Below are 20,633 nucleotides of genomic sequence, written 5' to 3'. Positions count from 1 at the left end.
CTTCATCTCCCACCTTCACATCACGCACTATCAGTGTGGGCTGTTTTGTTTAGACTCCCCCAGCTGAAACTGGGTGGGCCTTTGACAAAAACATCTGTTAAGATGTAGCCAAAAAAACAACAGCGTGCCATATCATAGAAAAATTACAGTTACAGGAAATGAAGTGTACAGTATATCAGGGCTAAAAGAATGTCCTCTGGTTATCATGATACTGTATCTTCTGTTGTGTGTGTGTCCTTCTGCAGACGGGGTGTGCTACATCTGCATGAGAGTAAGGGTATCCATGACCTGGGCCTGCCTCGTTTGGAGCTGACCTTGTGTCTGGTCGTGGTGGTCTTCATCCTCTACTTCAGCCTGTGGAAAGGTGTCAAGTCCTCAGGGAAGGTACAGGCCTAGACCACCAAACAACAGTTGTTGCTTTCTCACTTTTTACTCTTAAGTCTAGTGAAACATTGTGAGGATCAGAGACTATTCTCCCATTTACTCTTGTAGGTACTTGCATTCAACAAACTCTTTTGGTCAAGTTTTCAATTAAAAGCTCATGCACACCTTCAGTTTCTTGTAGACAGGTGCATAGAAGGAAAATCTATGGGTGAAAGAAGGGAGTGTTCATGCACACTGTCCTTGCAATCGACTTTATTAGGATAGAACATTTCAGTCCTTACACCTTCATCAGGTACAAACGTTCATCAGGATTTACCTTATAACGGTCCAAGGACCCTAATTTGTATCCTAATAAAGACTAATGCAAGTAAAGGACATGCTGTACTGGTACCCGGGACTTTTAGTCCCAGGAACTACTTTCATGGAACCAAGTGGTTCCTTCAGCCCTTTGTTGTCTACATTTTCATCAAAGACCAGCAAAGACTATAAACAAATTGAACTCATTGAATTTTTTGCATACATTCCATTTCCAATTCCTGCTGGACGTCCCGGACTTTGTCACTGATCCATCTGTTGTATGCTTTCATCTATAACTCCATGTTGATATGTCGAAGCACAATGAATAGAGTCCCTAAATCACGCCCCTTTTGGTGGACCACCATGGGACTGAACTTTGGAAAAAATATGAACTATGGCTATGGCAAGAGATACATTATTTCTTGATCCCATTTTAACTTTACCATGAATTACACATATGATATTTGTCAATTTAAAACATAACTTTACACATCAAGAAAGTTGCTTTTTATGGTAAAACTGCTGAAGACTTTGAAGATATGTAATTTGAAAGACTGATGTGTTTTTTCCTCATTTACCCGACTGTTCTGTGTCTGTATTTCAGGTGGTGTACATCACAGCTACCATGCCCTATGTGGTCCTTTTCGTTTTGCTGATCCGAGGCATAACTCTCCCAGGGGCCATAGAAGGCATTAAGGCTTACCTCCACATCGACTTCAACCGGCTCAACAATCTAGAGGTTAGAGACAGTTCATGATGATCAGATGGATTGCCGTGGGATATCCCCGGTTTCAACAGACAGGCCTTCAGTTTTATGTTACTTTTTGACACCTGATTTTGTGCTAATCCGTGGGACTTCCAGATCTATCCATTTAGACTTTACGATTAACACTTACATCAGAGTTTATGTGGATTTAGAGAGCCTTCTTTCAATGTTACTGTAATTCACTGGGGTGGAGTAACTCGTGCTGTGAAGGTTAAAGGCTATGTACTTTCCCATTTCACTCCCATACTGAATGCGAGTGTACGAATGAATGCACTCAATGCATGCATACCTCAGATACGATCTTTAACCAGCTGAACTGATGTATACTGAATGTGTAAGGGTTGAAAACAAGTTCAGTTGTGTTGCAGAACATGTTTGGCACTTATCTGACTTAATCACATGTTTTGCACACCAGAGCCAGGCATTGCTGGCTGATAAAAAGTGTACAGGTAAACATACATGTTTTTCAAAGAAAGCCACACAGCTTGCCCTAAATGATGGAAATCAGCATTTACATTCAAGCCCATTCCTGTTTGTGTGTTTTTTAGTATTGAAGCATCTTTATTAGGATTTCTAAAGCTTTCTTGTTTCTCCTTTTATTTTTTCTGTAGGTGTGGATTGATGCTGCCACCCAGATATTCTACTCACTAGGAGCAGGATTTGGGGTGCTCATTGCATTTGCCAGTTATAACAAATTTGACAACAACTGCTACAGGTAAGAGTGTGCTACGTTTGTGATTTTTGATAGTCCAAACAAGCCCGCAGCAACATAACATCCTGCTGTTTTGGAGCTGTTGGCTGTCTCCATGCGTGTAACTGGATCATGAAGCAGCAGAGGTGATGCTAATCTGACCCCAATGGCCAGGTGTTAGCAGGACAGATAAAGCACAGACCAGGAAGGGTTGCCAGATAATAGCCAAAGGCTATATGTTGCCTTCTTTGTCACTGTGCTGCTCTCCTTCAGAAAAAGCAGGCATAAGGTCGGGAGCTTGGCTAATCTTTTTCCACATTAATAGGTTGCAGTGGTGCTGTTGGAGGCAGATGCAGTTGGCAAAATGGCAGTTTAACCCATCATGGTTATAAATGAACTACTCCCATCAGACAAAACATGTTTTGCTGGCTGCACAAAATCAGAATGATAAAATGATTTTGCTACTGCAGTCCCACTTAACTAAAACATAGAAAGGTTCTTATCAAATAAAATAACAAATAACAAAATAAATTATATCCTAGCAAGTAGAATATAATACAAGTTTAATCACAGCTCACAAGCTTCCAAAATAAATCATCACAGTGTAATGTGTCATAAGAATTATGAACCCCTTCCTCTTCTGTCCTCTCTCACCTCCTCTATCCTCCTAAAACCTAAATGGGGCCTCATGCCTGACTCCTCTTAATGTCCCATATAGAGATGTGTGTGGACTGCTGGCAGGTGGGATTTGCATTATGCCCAAACCTGAACTGGGTGAAAGGCAGCAGTCTTGAAGAGCCAGTAATGTTAGAAAAACAAGCACTGAACCCAGACTTTTTTTTGAATACCCACACAGATGGAAGAAATCTGCATAAGATACAGTGAAGTGAATGAGCAGCAGAAAAACCATAGGAACCAGGCAAATATCATTTATTAGGTTTCATTTTTTTTCCTCTACTGGGGGAAAACTGCCAAAGCAATCAGAGGAGTAAAAGCTGAGGATGCAGCACTGCTGTCAGACTTTGTTCATTATCTACTAGGACTGTGTGCTGGAAAGAATCTGGCAATATGATACGTATCACAGTACTGTTTGAGTTTTGATTCATACATTGTTATATATTGCGGTACTGCGAGCAAGGTAAAATACTTTTTTTTTTTTTATCTAAGACTTAAAAAATCTTCCTTTTTATCCAATCAAAACAGTTCATATAAATAACAACACTTCTGTCTAGCAGGTATCATAATATTACGATCATGATTTATCTGTATTTTCTTACACCGCTGTTATCTACTCTTAAAAACTATGTTCAATATTTTTCCAAATTGAGCTAAAATTTTACTTGACTGAGTTATCTAAAATGAGAACTAATTGAAATAGGTCAGAAAAAAGATCAGTAAATCATACTAAATATAAAATGAGATTAGAGTTTTCTGTTAAAATAATATTGCTAGATATTTGTATTTGAACTGGGCAGCTTCAAGTTGTAAATTGGACACAAATTCCTTCTTTATTTACCACTTAGCTGCAGCAATAATTTCTCTGATCGTGTTTGCATACACAATATATTGTTCATATACTTTCTGTCCTTAATTTATGTATTAGTTTGTCATACAGATGCTTTTTTGTGATGTGTAAAAGCATCTGTTTGTGTGTAATGACCTGATCGACCACAGTGAGGGCTGAACAAAAATAGAAAAAGTTTGATCACAGCCTGCATGCAATATAAAAAGGAAGGTAAAGTCAGTGGGAAGAGAAGGCTTCATCGAGAGATTTCTGCTTCCTCGGCCCGGGAGGCAACTAAGGTCAACTTGAAGTTGTTCAGATTGTCAGACAACTGCAGATCAGTGGCCACAGAACAGCTCACTAATTACTGATTAAAGCACCAACCAGGAGCAGAGAACAAAAGCTTCTCATTAACCCTAATGTCCCCCTAAAACACAGTGTTTGGCTGTCAACTTCAAAAGATATCAACACATGGCCCCATTTTGACTTTCAAGAATGTCAGCCAACAGCACTGGACGATGGCAAGAATTATACTGGCTTAATGTCTCTTTTGCTTTAGGGTAGTTTGTCTCTGTTAAGTAAATGTTACGAAATGGAAAATGTACAGATAAAGAAACCCTGCTTTCCTTTCAACCTGTTGTGTGTTTTCTCTCTCTAGAGATGCTCTCCTGACCAGCACAGTGAACTGCGTCACCAGTTTCTTCTCTGGGTTTGCCATCTTCTCCGTGCTCGGCTACATGGCTCACAAACATGGAGTGAGAATAGAAGATGTGGCGACAGAGGGTAAGTGCTGATGTTCGAGATACAAAACAAATGTTCTCGCCATCACTGATGGGCTGAATACTGTATATTGCTGTAATTCTGTGTATCACATGGGCCTTTGTTTTTTTCTTCTCTTTGTTGTTCATGAAAGTCAGAACTTTGGTGTATTTATGTTTCTATGTGTGTATGTACAGGGGCAGGATTGGTGTTTGTCATCTACCCTGAAGCAATTTCTACACTGCCAGGCTCAACATTTTGGGCTATTGTGTTCTTCATCATGTTGCTGACTCTGGGCATTGACAGCGCAGTGAGTCCCAACAACCACCACAACTGCTCCATAGAACACAGTCATACTCTTATCACCAGAAGACAGACAATTACAGACATAGATACTAACAAGCAGCAAGCAAACAGTTATAGATAAAAAATAAGCAATCAGATTACAGATACATTTCCTTAAAGTGGGCATTATTAGCGGGGTTAGAATTTTCAATTCAAATACACAGTTGCACAAAATGCTTCACTGGGCAGAAATTTTGACATTTGAATCTCATCTCATCTTTAAATCAATCAATCAGTCAATAAATTGTGCACAACAAAAGACGGTACAGCTGGAAAAACTAATAAACCCAACAACAAACATAAGACACTCAGAGCTGATAAATCTATTATTAATCAACTATTTGACTATCAACTACCAACTACTTTTTTTCAATATTTTCTGACATTTCATGGATGAAACAACTAATCAGTTAATTAAGAAAATAACAAACTGATTAAGCGATGATGAAAATAATCATTAGTTGCAGCCCTAAACTTATTAATCTGATTAGGCTAACCAATTTTACCATAATTTATAGTGGGGTAATCCAAAAGCAACTTAATATTGTGATACTTGGATTACATTACTGACTTGGATAATACAAGTGCAAATACATCAGTAAGATGCAAGTTTAGGGGTGAACAACTCCTACAGCGCTCACATAATGCTGGATATAAGTTTATACAGGTGCAGATAAGTTCTTCCTCTGAAATGAGGCATAGTTTTCCCGCTGTGTTTTTCACACAGTGTCACTTTTTAGTACAGAACAGAGCAGACACAGTCTGCGTCTAGACCTCTTTGGAATAGTAATGATATCCATGTATCATGGAAGATAGCTTCACCGAGTTGCCCATTAAACCTGACATTTGTTGGAAAATAATGGTCATTGCATACCCACTGTGCAAGTTAATCTCTGAGAAACTGCAGTTTTTCTCCTCAAAGCACCAATTTGCTCTAAATAATGAGAGATTACAGTGACTTATCATGTGACCAATTAGTCCGCGATAACACAGAAATAAAACAGTAGAAAGACTTCTAAATCAGGCGGGCTAAATAAATGTCAAGTGTGATGTACACCAAGTTTCTTTTCTTTTGTCTTTTATACTTCTCTGTGGGGACATTTATATTTACAGCTCAGGTTCTGAATGGCATTAACGTTGGCGATTAAAGGGATAATTGGCGATTAAAGGGATAATTATTTGATGTGGGGTTGCATGAAGTACCTATTGATAGTCAGTACTTTACCTAATGCACACCTCCAGTCTGGAGAAAGAGAGAGGAGCACTAGCACAGAAGCTAAGCAATGAACTGCTGTGGACAGGGTCAGCAGCAACATGGATTTTAGCCACTGAAAAAAGGGCAGAACTAAAAAAAAAATCAGCATGAGTTTAAACTCTCTTCTCACCAGCCAGAATCCATAGGTGAAATAAGGTATTTTACCTGACAGAACATGGGAGCTGCTGATCTACTGCCACCTTGTTCTGTTAGTTTGTTTGTGCTATTGTGTGACTTGCTGTTCTGCATTTTAAAAGGACAGTTTGGATTCACTGAAGTCATACAATGACTCAAACAGATCAAGGCAGTGTTAGACTTGCTGCTTCTGTGAAGTAAAGTTACTGATTTTGCCCGTGGAATCTGATTGTTTTTTTATAATGGTCTGATGGTGATGAAAATACACTACACACTTACACTAATTTTGATTTTTCATGGTCATGGTTAAAATGATCACTCCTGCGAGATCTTGACAGTGACAGTATAGATAATTTGGTCGACGATGTTAGACAGTGGCCCTCAGTAACTGACAAAGGTACCTTTTAAGATGGCAATATTAACTTTCTTAAGATTTTACATAGTAAAAGTACATTATTTCTACAAAAGTTGATGTTTGTTATGTCAATAGCCAGAAATTAATGCAGCAATGGTGACTGATTTACTTCTGGAACTTCACTGTGTTTGTATTTAAACTCACATCAGATAATCCGAACTATCCCTTTACTCACTGAATTGCATTGAACATGATGTTACCAATGACTGGTGTTTTCAGTGGGTACTACCAGCTGTTCAATGCACAAATAATAAAGTTGATAAGAGTGGACATCCTTGTCCAGCACCTCTGTGGTGTGCAAAACTCTAAACTAACATGATTCTTGACCACTGATGATGTGGGTAAGTTGTAGAATCTAAGTAATAAGAATAAAGTCATGTAGAGTATACAATTCTTAAGTGTGGTAGACATTGAAGTGACTGTAAAAGGTCTGCTGGAGCAAAAGCTTCCTTCTTTGGTGCTTCAAAAGCCAGAGGTAATTTAACAAAACATCTGCCTGATGACTCACTGAGGTGCTAAATAAACAGGATGGTTAAATCATCTCCTGTCTGTCAGCAAACGTCCCCAGGTAATTCTTTCAGTCATTTATCAAGTGGATCACATGTCAGCATTATACTGTATGCTGTAATGTACTAGTTATGTGTATTTTACTGGATCTTTCTCTGTTTCTAGGACTGAATTGTTATGCTCATGTTGGACCAAAGATACATTTCAAGCCCTGGTTGGAAAATAAAATAAAATAAAATTTTAAGCAATACTATCAATAATATCAACCTGTATTAAAGGATATATGGTGTTGCAAAATGACCCAATTAAATTTAAGTATGGTTGGATGTTACTACATTGCTATTTAAGAAGTCACATTCACTTATGGCAGACTGAGTTAAAAGACATGATGGTACATTTTAAGGATTGAACATCAAAAGATAACATTTTCATTCATATTAAATGGACATACAATATTGTGTTAAGTGATGCATTAGTGTTCCTTTAAAGGATACATCTGAACCATAAATGAGTATTCTTCAATACTGTGTTTTATCCACTATTTCTTATTATTGATGGCTGAATATTGATTGGCTGCTCAGTTTAATATACAGTATGTATGAGGATACTAGCAAATTCAAATTATTAAAAATATTTTTGTCACACAAAACTGACTGAAATCCTCAGTTCAAAGTCTAGCAGGCCAATTTATCCTGCCTGTGAGAGAACACTCTCAGTGGGTAGAGATTTCTGAGTGTCATGTTTCCCCCTGTTTGTGTTCACCAGATGGGTGGAATGGAGGCCGTCATCACAGGCCTGACAGATGACTTCAAGATCCTCAAGCGAAACAGGAAGCTCTTCACCTTTATCACAGCCTTTGGGACTTTCATGTTTGCCCTGCTCTGCGTTACTAATGTCAGTAACAGGTTTTAAAGTGCTGTTAAGTTACACACAGTTCCACATTCAATACAATGCTGGCTGATGTATCATTTCTACATTTTATTTCACTCCTGAGAGGAAATTATTTAGGAAATTCTAGGTCTGCATTTTTTTTTTTCACCCATGCAGAAATACCCTACAAAGAAAATCATACACTATTTCTGTCTCCCTCTCTCTCTGCAGGGTGGCATCTACATGCTGACGCTGTTAGATAAGTATGCAGCAGGGACTTCTATACTCTTTGGTGTGCTGGTCGAGGCCATCGGAGTGTCATGGTTTTATGGTATGAAATTCGACAGTTCTTTGGCATTATTAGGAAATTATGTTTTAGAGAAAGACTACGATTGTATTATGAACACTGTCTTCTACAACAGAATTATATGAGCAAGAAATTAGTAAGATAATGCTTAAACATCTTATTCACTCACCTGTTGTCAACCTTAAAAGGACAGTTCACCTCAAATCAAAAATACACATTTTTCCTCTGGCCTGTGCTATTTATCCGTCTAGATTTTTTTTATTTTTTGGTGTAGATATCAGATGTGGAGATGTCTGCCTTCTCTTCCATAAAATGGGACTAAATGGTACTTAGCTCAAAAGTCTTTCCAAAAATCATGACTTGTTTACTCAAGATAATCCACACACCTTGCTGTGAGCAGTTTCTTGTAGGAACTACTTTCTTTAAGCAGAAAGTAAGTAAATCTAGGAGAAAGAAAGTAGTACCAGTAGATTCTAAAGTCATTTCAGTAGAATCTACTGCAGAAAGAAAGTCGTTTCTACATGAAACTGCTCACACTTTTAACACCATAAGCTGAGTGCCAATCCCATGATACTGGAGAGAAAGCAGACATCTGATTACTGATAACTCCAAAACACCACAGCTCACACCAAAAAAACTCTAGATAGCACTACAGGCCGGTGCCAGTGAACAGTCCCTTTAATTGCAGAAAAAGATTCAAGGTGATTACACAAAGTACAAGTCATAAGATTACGTGCTGGAAGACATAGCAGGTCTATCCAACATATCAAGCCTTGTCTATCTTGTCACTATCTGTAGGCCCTCAGAAAAGGGAAGGTAAAATTACAGGAAAAAATGTAGAAACAACAACAACTTAGAAACGCCCATTGCAAGAGGATCCCATGGCAGGCAAATTGTGCAGCCGGAAACAAAACAATAATAAATATGGATAACAGCATGGCAGCATCTTGAGATAATGAAACAAATAAGGCAAAGATGCATGATGAGTTCTGTCGGCTCAAAAATCAGTGGACTATGAGGCCGTCATGTGTTACATTCCCTCCTACTGTCCAGTCAGACTTAATAGTTTGCACAAAGGATTTTCTGCCAACATTGATTTAATGTTGAATTGTATAATTTTACCCTCTGCTGTGTGACTTTTCATGCTCACTCCAGGTGTGGACCGCTTCAGTGAAGATATTGAGCGAATGATGGGCTTTAAGCCAGGACTCTACTGGAGGCTGTGCTGGAAATTTGTCAGCCCTGCTTTTCTGCTGGTGAGAGGATTAAAAAAAAGCATTAAAGTAGATTCACTGGGCTGGCTATCCTGGACAGGAATGGTATCTTGGACCAAAGACAAATACATCAGACAAACTGAGTAAAAAATTTTAAGTATCATCTGATTGCTTTAAAGGTTGATGTTTTCCAGTAACTGCATTGTGAAGGTATAACTGATTCCAGTAAGCAGCAAATAGGTCAGCTTGTGTCAGTGACAGAGTTCTTGCCAGCTCAGTTGTAAGATTTAAACCAGAGCATGAATAGCTTACCTATTAGAATAATCTAAAGTAAATCACTGTAATAAGTTGGATGGCACACCGCAGTTACCCACCACCACAGGAGCCAAGGTCCAGTCATCAGTGGCGGTGCTTCTGGCTTGTACCCAGAAGGAAGGTAGGATCAGGGAGGATAGTTTGAACCTCAGTGAACCTCCTGGCGAGCTCCTGACTGACAAATGAAGTAAGTGTGTGAAATAAGGAGCTTGCGACTCCATGTGCGGAGGAAGCACATGGCTGTGTCCACTGCTGTCCAGGAGCGATTGTGGATAGATGTGTGCTTCCCCTAATACAAATGGCTGTCTGCACCCTCCTCTGGACAACAGTGGGAGTTTGAAATAACAATTGCTGCAATGCAGGAGAATCAGCCATTGTTCACTATGAGACACAGGGACAAATGCAAAAATAAGTCACATTTTACAGTTATATTTTGGTATATAGGATACCACCCCAATGACAAGCTTTTGTATTCTAAAAGTGCAACAATTGCGTATGTCATCTGTTAAGTGAGTGTTTTCATCATGAACCATTGTGCTAGTAATATAGGAGATGAGTAATGTGAAAATGATACAACACTTCACCCTGCTAACTACATTCCACTTCATTCACCCTTTTTCCTGTAGTATCTATGAATGTGCACTGCACTTATATTTATGAAGAGACTATAAACATTACAAACAGCATTACAGCCAATATAAATAGATGTACTGGTCCTTATGTGTGTTACTTTGTGTTCTTTTCCTTCTCTCTCTCACAGTTTGTGGTGATAGCCAGTACTGTGACATCATCAAGCTTGAGGTATGATGACTACGTCTTCCCCAACTGGGCTAACATACTTGGCTGGTGTGTGGCCATGTCCTCTATGATGTTCGTCCCCTTCTACGCCATATATAAATTCTTCAGCTTACCAGGAACATTCAAAGAGGTCAGTATCAAAACATGTTCATCATGCTAGGTGAAAAAAAATCACTGTACACTGCTTCAAAAAGTAACTTTTTGGGAGTTTTTAACTGGTTATGAAACAGCCTCAGTTTAATAGTGATGCCTTTATATGACCTATATAAGCAAAGGAGACCATCCACGAGAAGACCAGCTAGTTCTATATAGTTACTCTTTATGTCTGCCACCAGGCTGATTCTCCTTGTAATGAAATAAGCCCATTTTTTCCCAATTTTCCCATTTAATTTCCCTAAATTGACAGTGAGTAATACATAAGCCAGTTAAAAGGAAGAATTTATTTAGATGATTTAAATTTTTGACCTCATATTTTGTGGTTATGGCTGAGAAAATGCGACTTTTTGTTCATAGGGGCCTCCAAAATCAAGAAGAGAACACTTCTTTAAATTTCTGCCAGAATCATAACTAAAAAGGAGGAAATGTGGTAAAAAAAAACCAAAAAACCCCCAAACATTTCTAGTTAAACAAGTGCTTAGTGGGAACAGCTTGTACTGAGTACAGTACAAATAAAATAGGATTTCATACACAGTGCAAATTGACATTGCATAACAGTAGCCAAATGTAAGCAGTGGTAAATGGTATAAAATGTGATGAAAATAATACAGTACATATTTTTTTTAACAAAATTCAAAAACAGTAATCCTTATGAGCCAACCCTCCTCTTTAAACTTGATGACACTGGCACTGTGAGAACACTCTCAGATGAAATGATCACTTCAAAGCATTGAGAGTTTATGATTGTAATCATCAAAAGCACTAGAGAGCTATTTTCATCCCTCAGCAGTCAGCCAGTGTCAGCTTCACTCTACTGTAACAATTCCCACATCCCACTGGCATATCCCATCGGTGCTCAACGCTGAAGATTCTGCTCAGGTTCTCAGGACACTGAAATCTCCTGTTATCGTCTATCAAGTTTCCACTGTCTCTTCCATATAATAAACATCTCTGAAGTTCTTGATAAGGATTCCTCTCGGGTTCCCAAAAGCATTGACATATTTTAAGATAAAATCCATGATGATTGTTTTACTAATGTGTTAGAGTTTGCATCCCTTCTTACATCTCAAATATTACATGAACTCTTTGGCTCCTCTAAGAATCTGAAGTTGTGTGAGAAGTATTGAGAATGATGGATTGTAATCACTTGTTTTGCAGAGGATAGCCTATTGCATCACACCAGAACATGAACATCATTTGGTGGCTGAAGGAAATGCACGACAGTTCAAAGTAAGGGCAATTTCTTATGCTTTTCTAAGTGTTCATTTGAACTGGCTAAAGGGCTAAAATTAATATGAATTTGAACATACTCATTATTAATGAACTCAGTAGTACACTGACTATTGCTAACGTATCAAAGTACACAATTTGAAGAGTAGGCAAAAAAAAAAACAATGGGATACTTTTCGGTGTAGTTTAAAGAAGTCTTAGGTCCTGTGTCCATATTGTGTTTCTTTTTTCTGAGTGCCAGCATCTGTTTTTCAATTGTTGCTTGAGTTGAAGATCTCTGACTTTCTCAGAAAGGCACTTGTGTCATCATCATCATTTCTTCAAGGCAACCAGTCATATATTAAATGTGGACTCGTCAACCTGGCAACCAAGACAATGGAGTTTGCCTCTCTTCTGCTTTTGTCCTTCTTCAGTTTTTTTTCCGATGTGTGCCAGAGAGCCAATACTCAGCTCAACACAGAGGTTTTTAAAAGTGTTTGTGTGTTCAGCTCTCAGTACTTTTGTAACTTCCAACTGAATCTCTGTGGTCTGAAGTTTAGTTTCTCTCCTGCGTCACTGTTTGTACTTTCAGGTATCTGCTTTATTTTACTGTTTCATCTTTGCTTTCTGCTGTATAGGAGTTATGTTAAGTTACTCTTAGCGAGAACCAAACCTTTCCTGATTTTGTTGCATCATAATAAAAGCTTTTAGATAACAAAATACAGGGGACTTTTATTGTGAAGAATTGATAGCAAATGACATGTAGTTTACCAGTGTTTTATAGCTGCGCGACAACACGACGTGAGCACATACGTACAAACACCTTCAGTTGGGTAGCCCAGAGCCAAATCCCTGCCAGGCTGGGCTGGCAGGCTGAGTCAAAACAAACCAGCACATGTGTGTGGAAAAGGGCCATATGAGAGCATGAATCTTCCAGCTGGTGCTTATAGTGAAAAAATGTCAAACAAATGGATACAAAAATATAATAAAAAAACAAAGGGCCGACAACGGCAGTCATGGGAATTTTCCCAGCTTTTTCTTTTTCTTTTTTTTAGTGCCCTGCTAGTGCCTTTTTGCCAAGAAAAAAAAATGCTATGTGGACATGGGCCCTTGCAAAAACAACAGATGAGGACCGTAAATTACAGTTTTAGCAAGTAGAAAAACAGGCATAAGTGAGCAAGCAAGAAATGTCAACCAAGGCAGCTAAATGGACTAAAATACATATACCATTATGTCACAAAAAAGACCCAATACTTTCTTTTGTTTTCCAGCTCAGACATTGGTTGGCCATCTGATGACAAATATCCAGAACTCCCTCATCCATCCTCCCGTCTGGTGTTTGGAGTTCCTGTGTGCCTCCAGAGGTTGGACAGACAAGGAGAGCAACAGGCTCCAACCTCCTGCAGCAGCCTCCCCTCTTCTCCCTGTGCATTTACTACCCAAGGCCTTTGTTGCCAACAGTAGCTTTAAGCACTTTGATTTTACAGTTATGCCTGTTAACATTTCAGTGCCATTCTACAGCTTCAGCTCATAAGGGAGGGCCATTACAGGGGGAAATGTACTGTTATTCACCCATGACACCTATATGGTTTTTATATACTATTTTAATTAATCATAACTTCAGTTATGATTATGTATAGTTTGTGATGTGACTAGTATCTCCTGGAAGGGACACAAACTACAATGAAAACCAAAACAATACCATCTCCTGGTGTATTACAATACAGGGGACCCAAATAATTCAATTGTTAAACCTTTTTTTTTTTCTTCTTAAGCTTATGATTATTTATTATTATGTTGTTATTGGAAGAAAGTCTCTGTTCTTGCCATTTTGTTGGCAGAGTTGCTTATCTGTGTCAGTGCCTTATCAAGCGAGACACTCCTTGTTTCATACAGTCCGTACAGGAAGAAATAAAACTGTGTTGACTCAGGAACCAACTAAATCAAACCACAGTTTGTGGATGGCAATCTCTCAATTTGACCCAGTCCTTTGTAGTTCAACTCAAAGAGCTGGACGTCAACAGTGCAACAAGGTCAAGCTACTTAGCAAAGAGTAAACAGGCCTGATATATAACGCTTTTGTGTCGCATTCTGTTACAGAAAAGGGAATAATGCATGCATCACTCCAAAGCTTTAAAACAACTCAAAGAAAGAGTGAGGCTGGCGCTAAAAATTCAGCAAAACAAATGGCTGTTAATAACTGTTACAAACAGTTTTGTATTATTGTTGTGTGACTTTTACTTTACACATGTTTGTCTGTTCAGTGCTCCTGAGGAATATATGTGGCTTTTCCTCCAAAGAGACAGCGAGAGAAAGAGCCAGAGAAAGTGTGTGTGCGTGTGCGTATTGGGATTTTGTTGCCAACCATACAGTATGCCGTTAATGTACAGTTCACGAAAGAGTAACAAGTGTGCCTCTTTCACTGCGCTGTATATTAACTATTATATTCAATGCATGATAAGAACTCTATATTTTCATTTGAAACATATCTTGTTATGTTCCACCATAGAAGTGCCAATATGTCCCTTTAGGAATGTTTTTGATTATTATATTCTGTTTCTCTTTTTTATTTATTGGAATGAAGTTGAATTTTAACCTTGCATTATGACAGACCCTTGCTGAAAGGAATAAAGCCACAAAGAAAAAATCAAATATATGTGGAATATATAAGAAGATATAAAAATATATAAATATATTCTTTTGTTATATCTAATCTTGTATTTATCAAATTGTTTATAACAAAACGTGAATGTAAAGTATTTTAAACGTAACTGTCCACAGTCATAACATGGTGTTTGATGTATAGCTAAGATGAACTATTTAGAAAAAAATATTCAGTGTAACCTCGGGCTATTTTGTCACATATGAATGTGAGCAAATACACCCTGACTTTCCTGGACTATGTTTACAGAAATACAGTGTACAATACCAATGTCCTGTTGAACGTGAGTGACAACTATCTATGAAGAAGTCTGAAGTATATACACTATGATAATAAAGAATTTCTTCTACACACACTTGAAGACCATGTGCTCTGATTTAATGTCTGTTTCAGAAATATATGGGGCCTTTTTAACTAACTGTTTAGTTTTACTGCTGACTGAGGGCTTCTCATTGTGGCTGACTGTGCCTTTCAACTGTCTCTCCCTTTGTCCACCTGTTGTACCGCTGGCATAAGGGCCTTTGATATCCATTCTTTGCATCTTTGCTGGCCAAGCTAGTGTTGTTCACAGTCTTCTGCTGCACACATGCCAGTTTTCCATGTTCATCACTTATTCCTGAAGAAATAATTAACAAAAGCCTACACTGCATATAGATATAATATTTAACAACATCAGCAACACATCCATTTTTTTGTTTGTTTGTTTGTTTGTTTTTTACATAATACTGTTTCAAACACTGGTTCAGTACAGATCTTTTTTGGGAAGAATGCACCAAGGAAAAATATATTTTATAAATTTGTCTATCAATGAATAGCTCTTCCATGTTTGTATTGCACTGTGATACATCATACATCGACATCACACTCAAAAAAATCTAGAGACATTAGTATGCATACTAACATCTTTGATTACTAGTTTGGAAACTAGTTAAGTAAAGAACAGTATTAACAAACAAACAAAATGTTAAAGCCAAAACAAATTAACACTGATATTATCTTTGCAGGATAAAAAAGCACTTCATGATAAGAAGGAAATGTGGATTTATGAAAATATCACTTTTATATATATGACCTGATGATACTCAATGCACAAGACCCAGAGGCTGTTGTACAAAAATGTATAGATTTTATTTACAATACAATAAATTTACAATAAATTGTGGCAAAAGGTGATCTAAATGATTGTACAATCAATTAATTAAAACTTAAATTAAATAGATAAGCCAAGAAAATAATCATTATGGGACTATCTGGGGAGCTAGTGTAGAGTTGTGTGTTATAAAAAACATGAAATTGACACAAATAACAACAACAAATTATGAATAATCACCAATACATGCTTATCAATTTAAACACACAAATTTGCCTATTCAGAGCAAACTAAAGTGACCTGAACCACACAAAAGCACATGCAAGATGGCTACTCTCCCACTCAGTCCATCCCTTACATAAAGCAGAAAAGACAACAAGAAAAAAAAATAACAAAAAATAGTCAGTATAAATCAAAAATTAGTTAAAGGCACACTGAATCTAAAAAATCTAAAATGATGTTTGGCTCCCTTAATGGTTTCTTTGCTTGCAAAATAAAGAAAACAGAAGCACATTAATATATAAAAAGAAAACTTTACAAAAATGAAAAAAATCATAAAGACATATACAATGTTAATATATATATGTACACACACACACACACACACACACACACACACACACACACACACACACACACACACACACACACACACGTTAATATTGAATTAAAACTATTTTAAAATGTCTACCTTATGCTTCAGCAAATCTTGATTTTGGCATATGTAATTACTCCATTATCTATCACTCCAAGTTTTAGTCCCTCACCAAAACATGAAGAATCTATCAAATTACATATTTTTAACCATTATTTATGAAATCTTCAATGTTATGAGCTGAAATAATTTTTCATGCTTCTAGAAATTCCCTTTTAATATCAAGCTTTTAACAGCACTGAAAGAAAAGACAAGACAAAATGTATGATACTCTTCAAAAAGTAAGAGGAAATTTGTTGGCACATATAGTGTATTGACCAGGAGTCCTTTGAGCTATCTGAAGTCAGAGCACTTAGAGCAACTTATTGGCGGACATGAACTGGCTTTGACCTCTGTGTAGAGCCGATACAGGTGCAAGGGGAGTAAAATATCTGGATCCTCTCCAACACACAACTTAAGTAAAAGGCCAAAGATAACCCAAAACTATGTTAAGCCAGTGGAATGCTTGTGTACATGCCACTCTAAACATTTCATAACCTAACAAGAACTTCATCGCCTGTCCATGAAGCAGGGCTGGATGCTGGCATGGTGGTGCAGTTGTAAGCACTGTTGGTTCACAGCAAGAATGGCTCAAACCAGATTGTGGCTGTCTGAACATATAAGCCCTGTGACTGAGGAAGAGTACAACTTGACATGGGTGTGCCCTACTTTTGACAGATATGCACAGGAAAAAACTCCAAGCAAATCTGCAAATGATAAATGGCTTTAGGTGGATGGATGGTGGGAAGGCTGGATGTTGAAACTCAGTAGTTTTGGGCGTTTCTGGTGGAAGCCAACAGTGAAGGAAGCTGACAAAAGGGATCTTTAAAGCTTGACTGAGGAATGTTGCAGCCTCAGTGTTTACCATGCCAAAAACTTGGGTGTGGGGGGAGCTTGGGGAGGCCTTGGAGAAAGACTGTCTGTTGACCTGTTTTTACCAACACGGAACTGGACCCATTCTGAGGTCATGGTTTTTGGTTTCCAGGTTGAACCAAATCATTGCAGGTTTTCCTTGGGAACAAAGTAGGAGTGTCAAATTCTACAGGTTGTTGTGCCATGCCCTCTGTTGATGATGATCATTGATAACAATGGTTCCACTCAAAACTGTTTAAAATGTGGGCTGGTTTCACAGATAGCGCCAAGCTTCCAAGAATCTTGAACAGAACAGGTTAAAGAAACAGAGACTAATTTGGTGGAAAAGGGCTTAAAGTGTTAAAGAGGTTAAGGCGAACTGTTTTCTAAAGATGCAGCGTCAAGGCTTAGCCTGGGCTGTTTTCAAGTGATAAAATTGCCTACTGCCAACTGACCATCACTGAGACTATTGTAGGGTGGTGCAAGGATCCCTTCCAGGAACTCCTGAACCTGACCAATATATTGCTCTGTGGAGCAAGCATAGGTGGAGGACTTGAGGGAGCCTTGCCAATTTACCTTGCAAAGGACATTAAGGTAATTAAAAAGCTCCATACTGGTAATGCATCAGGAGTGGATAAGGTTCCCTGCATCACCCTTACACCTCTGGATATTGTTGCACTATCTTTGGCAACACATCCACTTCCTCCTCAATGTTGCATGGAGATTAGGGACAGAGTCTGCGGACCAGCTGATGGGTTAGTGGTTGCCAAGAGAAGAAAGTCTTAGCTGCCTTGTTTAGGCTGCTGCCACAACACTAAAAAAGCCAGAATTCTGACCAGTAAAAACATTATCTTGAATTATTATGCTTGTTGGTCACTGTAAATATAAATTTGAAACCTTAAATCTATACCGTCAAAGCTGCTTGCCATATCTTGTGAGCTGCTGTTACTTTCAGGACAAGATAACAGGAGCAGAGTGCTTAAAAAAACAATGAAAAACACACAAAAAATGGTCTTGGCAAAAATGTAAGGGGAATCAAGGCTTGATGAGACAAGACTACTTTCAGAAAGAGACCTTCACATCTGGAAAACAATTACAGCAACAGTTACTGGTGTGATTATTGAGTTAAGACCTCTTGTTTCATGAGACTCTGGGGTTCACTGTGTAACAATGTTCACAATGGCTGCTGCAGTGTTTTCAGCAATGGCTTTAAAGCGACCAGGACATATAGATTCTTGTCAAACTGGAAATAGCAGACTTTCCCTGGGTAAGCAGATAGCATTTTCTCTTTTAGAACCACCTAATTTGATAGGTAGCAGATAATCGAGCCTTTGATCTGTCCTTTTGAAGTAGGGCTTGAACAGTCTGCCTTTTCCATCTCGTTTTATCCACGCACTGCTTCTCAATGCCTCCAGTTTTACCTTAATGCAACAAAAAGGTCAAAACCACAAACTTTCATCAAATTTGTTTAGCCAATAAAAGTCAAGACGGACCACCATAGACTCCTTCTTAATTGGCAGCTCTGTGCAGTACTAATGTGATTGGGGTAGAGGAGAGCCATTTTCTAATGCGCCTCTTTAGACTGAGGACTTGTTCTATACTCATAATCCAATTGCCAGGGAATAATCCATGTGACTGAGCAGTAAAACCTTTTGTGGTCGGCAGGAACACTTCATGGAGAGAATCCTCACACAAGGAGAGCAGTGAAGGTGCTTTTATGGAAAGGTTAGTTATAAGATCCTCTGTGGGGAGAGGATTATACCTGAAGTTTAGCTTCCTGTAGCTACAGCAAAAGAAAAGCATTTATCATAAACTGAAAAGACATCATGTGTCTTTGCAATTGTTTTAAGTAGTACAGATGCAGCAGTACCTCACATTTCAGTCAGATTTAGTGGCAGCTCTCGGATTGTGCCTGATGAGATCTGTCCTCTGCATATGCAATCCTGTAACGTGAGCGCTCTTCTTTGTTCGCACACCTGTGATGTATACAGCTTGAAGCAAACATGACAGATGTATCATTGCTGATTATCACTGATAGTGTTAGGGTAATGGTTACAGTGGAGTTTAAATCCAAAGCTTTTTTAACAGGGTTAACAGAGAATATCAGACATCAGTGCCTCTCTTTGGAACAGAAATTATTCCCTTGTTTTTCTTGGAAATTTGAAGGAAAGTCAGTGAGCGATGAGCTTTTCCACTATGATGTCCAACTGTGGCAACAATCTTTCAATGCCTGAGCCTTAACTAAAATATTTGTTGGTGCTTTAGCATGTGGCTGTTTTGATGGATGGAATGCCCCATTAGGCGTTTTCCATTTCTGAATGCCAAATTTAATGATTAAATTAATTTGATTCTGCAGCTTTTGTTTTGTTCTGTACAGCACCTCTCATATCTCCTACAGTTAAAAGAGAGGGACTTATCAAGAGGTCACATTTCCTTTTTGAATAATATGGTGTAACCACATGGCTAACTTGGGTAAAAAGCACCCACAGAGCAGCTGTGGGCATGGCATCATGGTCAGCATTCCTCACAGGCAGGAAACCCCTCTCCTCCCATGGGCACACTTTGTGTATGATGCATTTCCTGTTTACTTCTTGGGCCACCCCTACAACTGTGAACAAAACAAAGACCCTGGACTTATTCCAAATAGTCTTCACAAGAATCAGAACTATAAGGACTAGGCAACCCTTTCCTCCACATTTGTGCTTTCAGTCAGTCTTAATTTATCTATAGTACCAAAGGTTTCCTTAAAAAGTCAGGCCTGTTTCCTGTCTCCTGAGCAAAACCAGACATGAATCTAATAAACGCAGAATTGTGATTCCCACATACGATACTGTATGGTGACATGGCCACAGCTTCTCAGAACTCTTGGTAAGTATTTCTGACCTCAGGTCATTCAGCCTAGACACTGACACTTAAATGAGTTCATGTTTAGGAAAAACTAAATGTGTACCCTGTAGAAAAACAATATTATTATATTATATTATTACAGAGAGGAATGTGCTGTAGAAATTGTTTAAGTCATAATCTGTGCCCCTCCACTGTGTGATGAATCACATATCAAGTTTAAGACATTAAAGATGTTGTCTATTATTTATAATTAGGGCTGCAAGTAACAATCATTTACTGATCAGTGAAAATCAGGGTTCAACATTAATGTTTTTTCCCTCGCCCAACTGGGACAAACATCTACTTTAATAGTTTAATAGTTTAATAGTTTAATAGTCTTTAATAGTTTAATTATTTTTTCCACTTGCACTGTGAGTTGCCAGATTTACTTACCCAACATGACATTTTACTTTGTCTACTGTCTGGGAAAGCAGGAATTCCTTATTGTTGACCCCTGAAAAGATTTTGACAATTAATCAAGTTTAGCGTAAAAAATTTTGAAAAAAAGTGAAAAATGCTCAC

At 38.2% G+C, this 20,633-nt stretch overlaps 1 protein-coding gene across 2 annotated transcripts in view; it reads left to right on the top strand.

Moving 5' to 3' along the window:
- The window catches only part of slc6a2 (solute carrier family 6 member 2), a 36,150-nt gene extending 22,061 nt beyond the window's left edge, over window positions 1-14,089 (top strand). For both annotated transcript variants that reach the window (XM_084720559.1, XM_084720553.1), the window contains exons 5-15: window positions 246-384; window positions 1,286-1,420; window positions 2,059-2,162; window positions 4,301-4,425; window positions 4,599-4,711; window positions 7,824-7,952; window positions 8,160-8,259; window positions 9,391-9,491; window positions 10,525-10,692; window positions 11,877-11,948; window positions 13,199-14,089. In XM_084720559.1, the coding sequence (XP_084576685.1) occupies window positions 246-384; window positions 1,286-1,420; window positions 2,059-2,162; window positions 4,301-4,425; window positions 4,599-4,711; window positions 7,824-7,952; window positions 8,160-8,259; window positions 9,391-9,491; window positions 10,525-10,692; window positions 11,877-11,948; window positions 13,199-13,222 (1,210 nt within the window). In that variant the 3' untranslated portion in view covers window positions 13,223-14,089. The remainder of the gene's footprint in view (window positions 1-245; window positions 385-1,285; window positions 1,421-2,058; window positions 2,163-4,300; window positions 4,426-4,598; window positions 4,712-7,823; window positions 7,953-8,159; window positions 8,260-9,390; window positions 9,492-10,524; window positions 10,693-11,876; window positions 11,949-13,198) is intronic.
- Window positions 14,090-20,633: the final 6,544 nt, after the last annotated feature.

This window comes from Lutjanus erythropterus, chromosome 1 (genome assembly GCF_056507025.1).
Source record: "Lutjanus erythropterus isolate fLutEry1 chromosome 1, fLutEry1.hap2, whole genome shotgun sequence".
In the NCBI taxonomy this organism is placed as follows: Eukaryota; Metazoa; Chordata; class Actinopteri; order Lutjaniformes; family Lutjanidae; genus Lutjanus; species Lutjanus erythropterus.
Note: the sequence above shows the minus strand (reverse complement) of the source record. Positions and strands in the feature narration are given on the sequence as shown.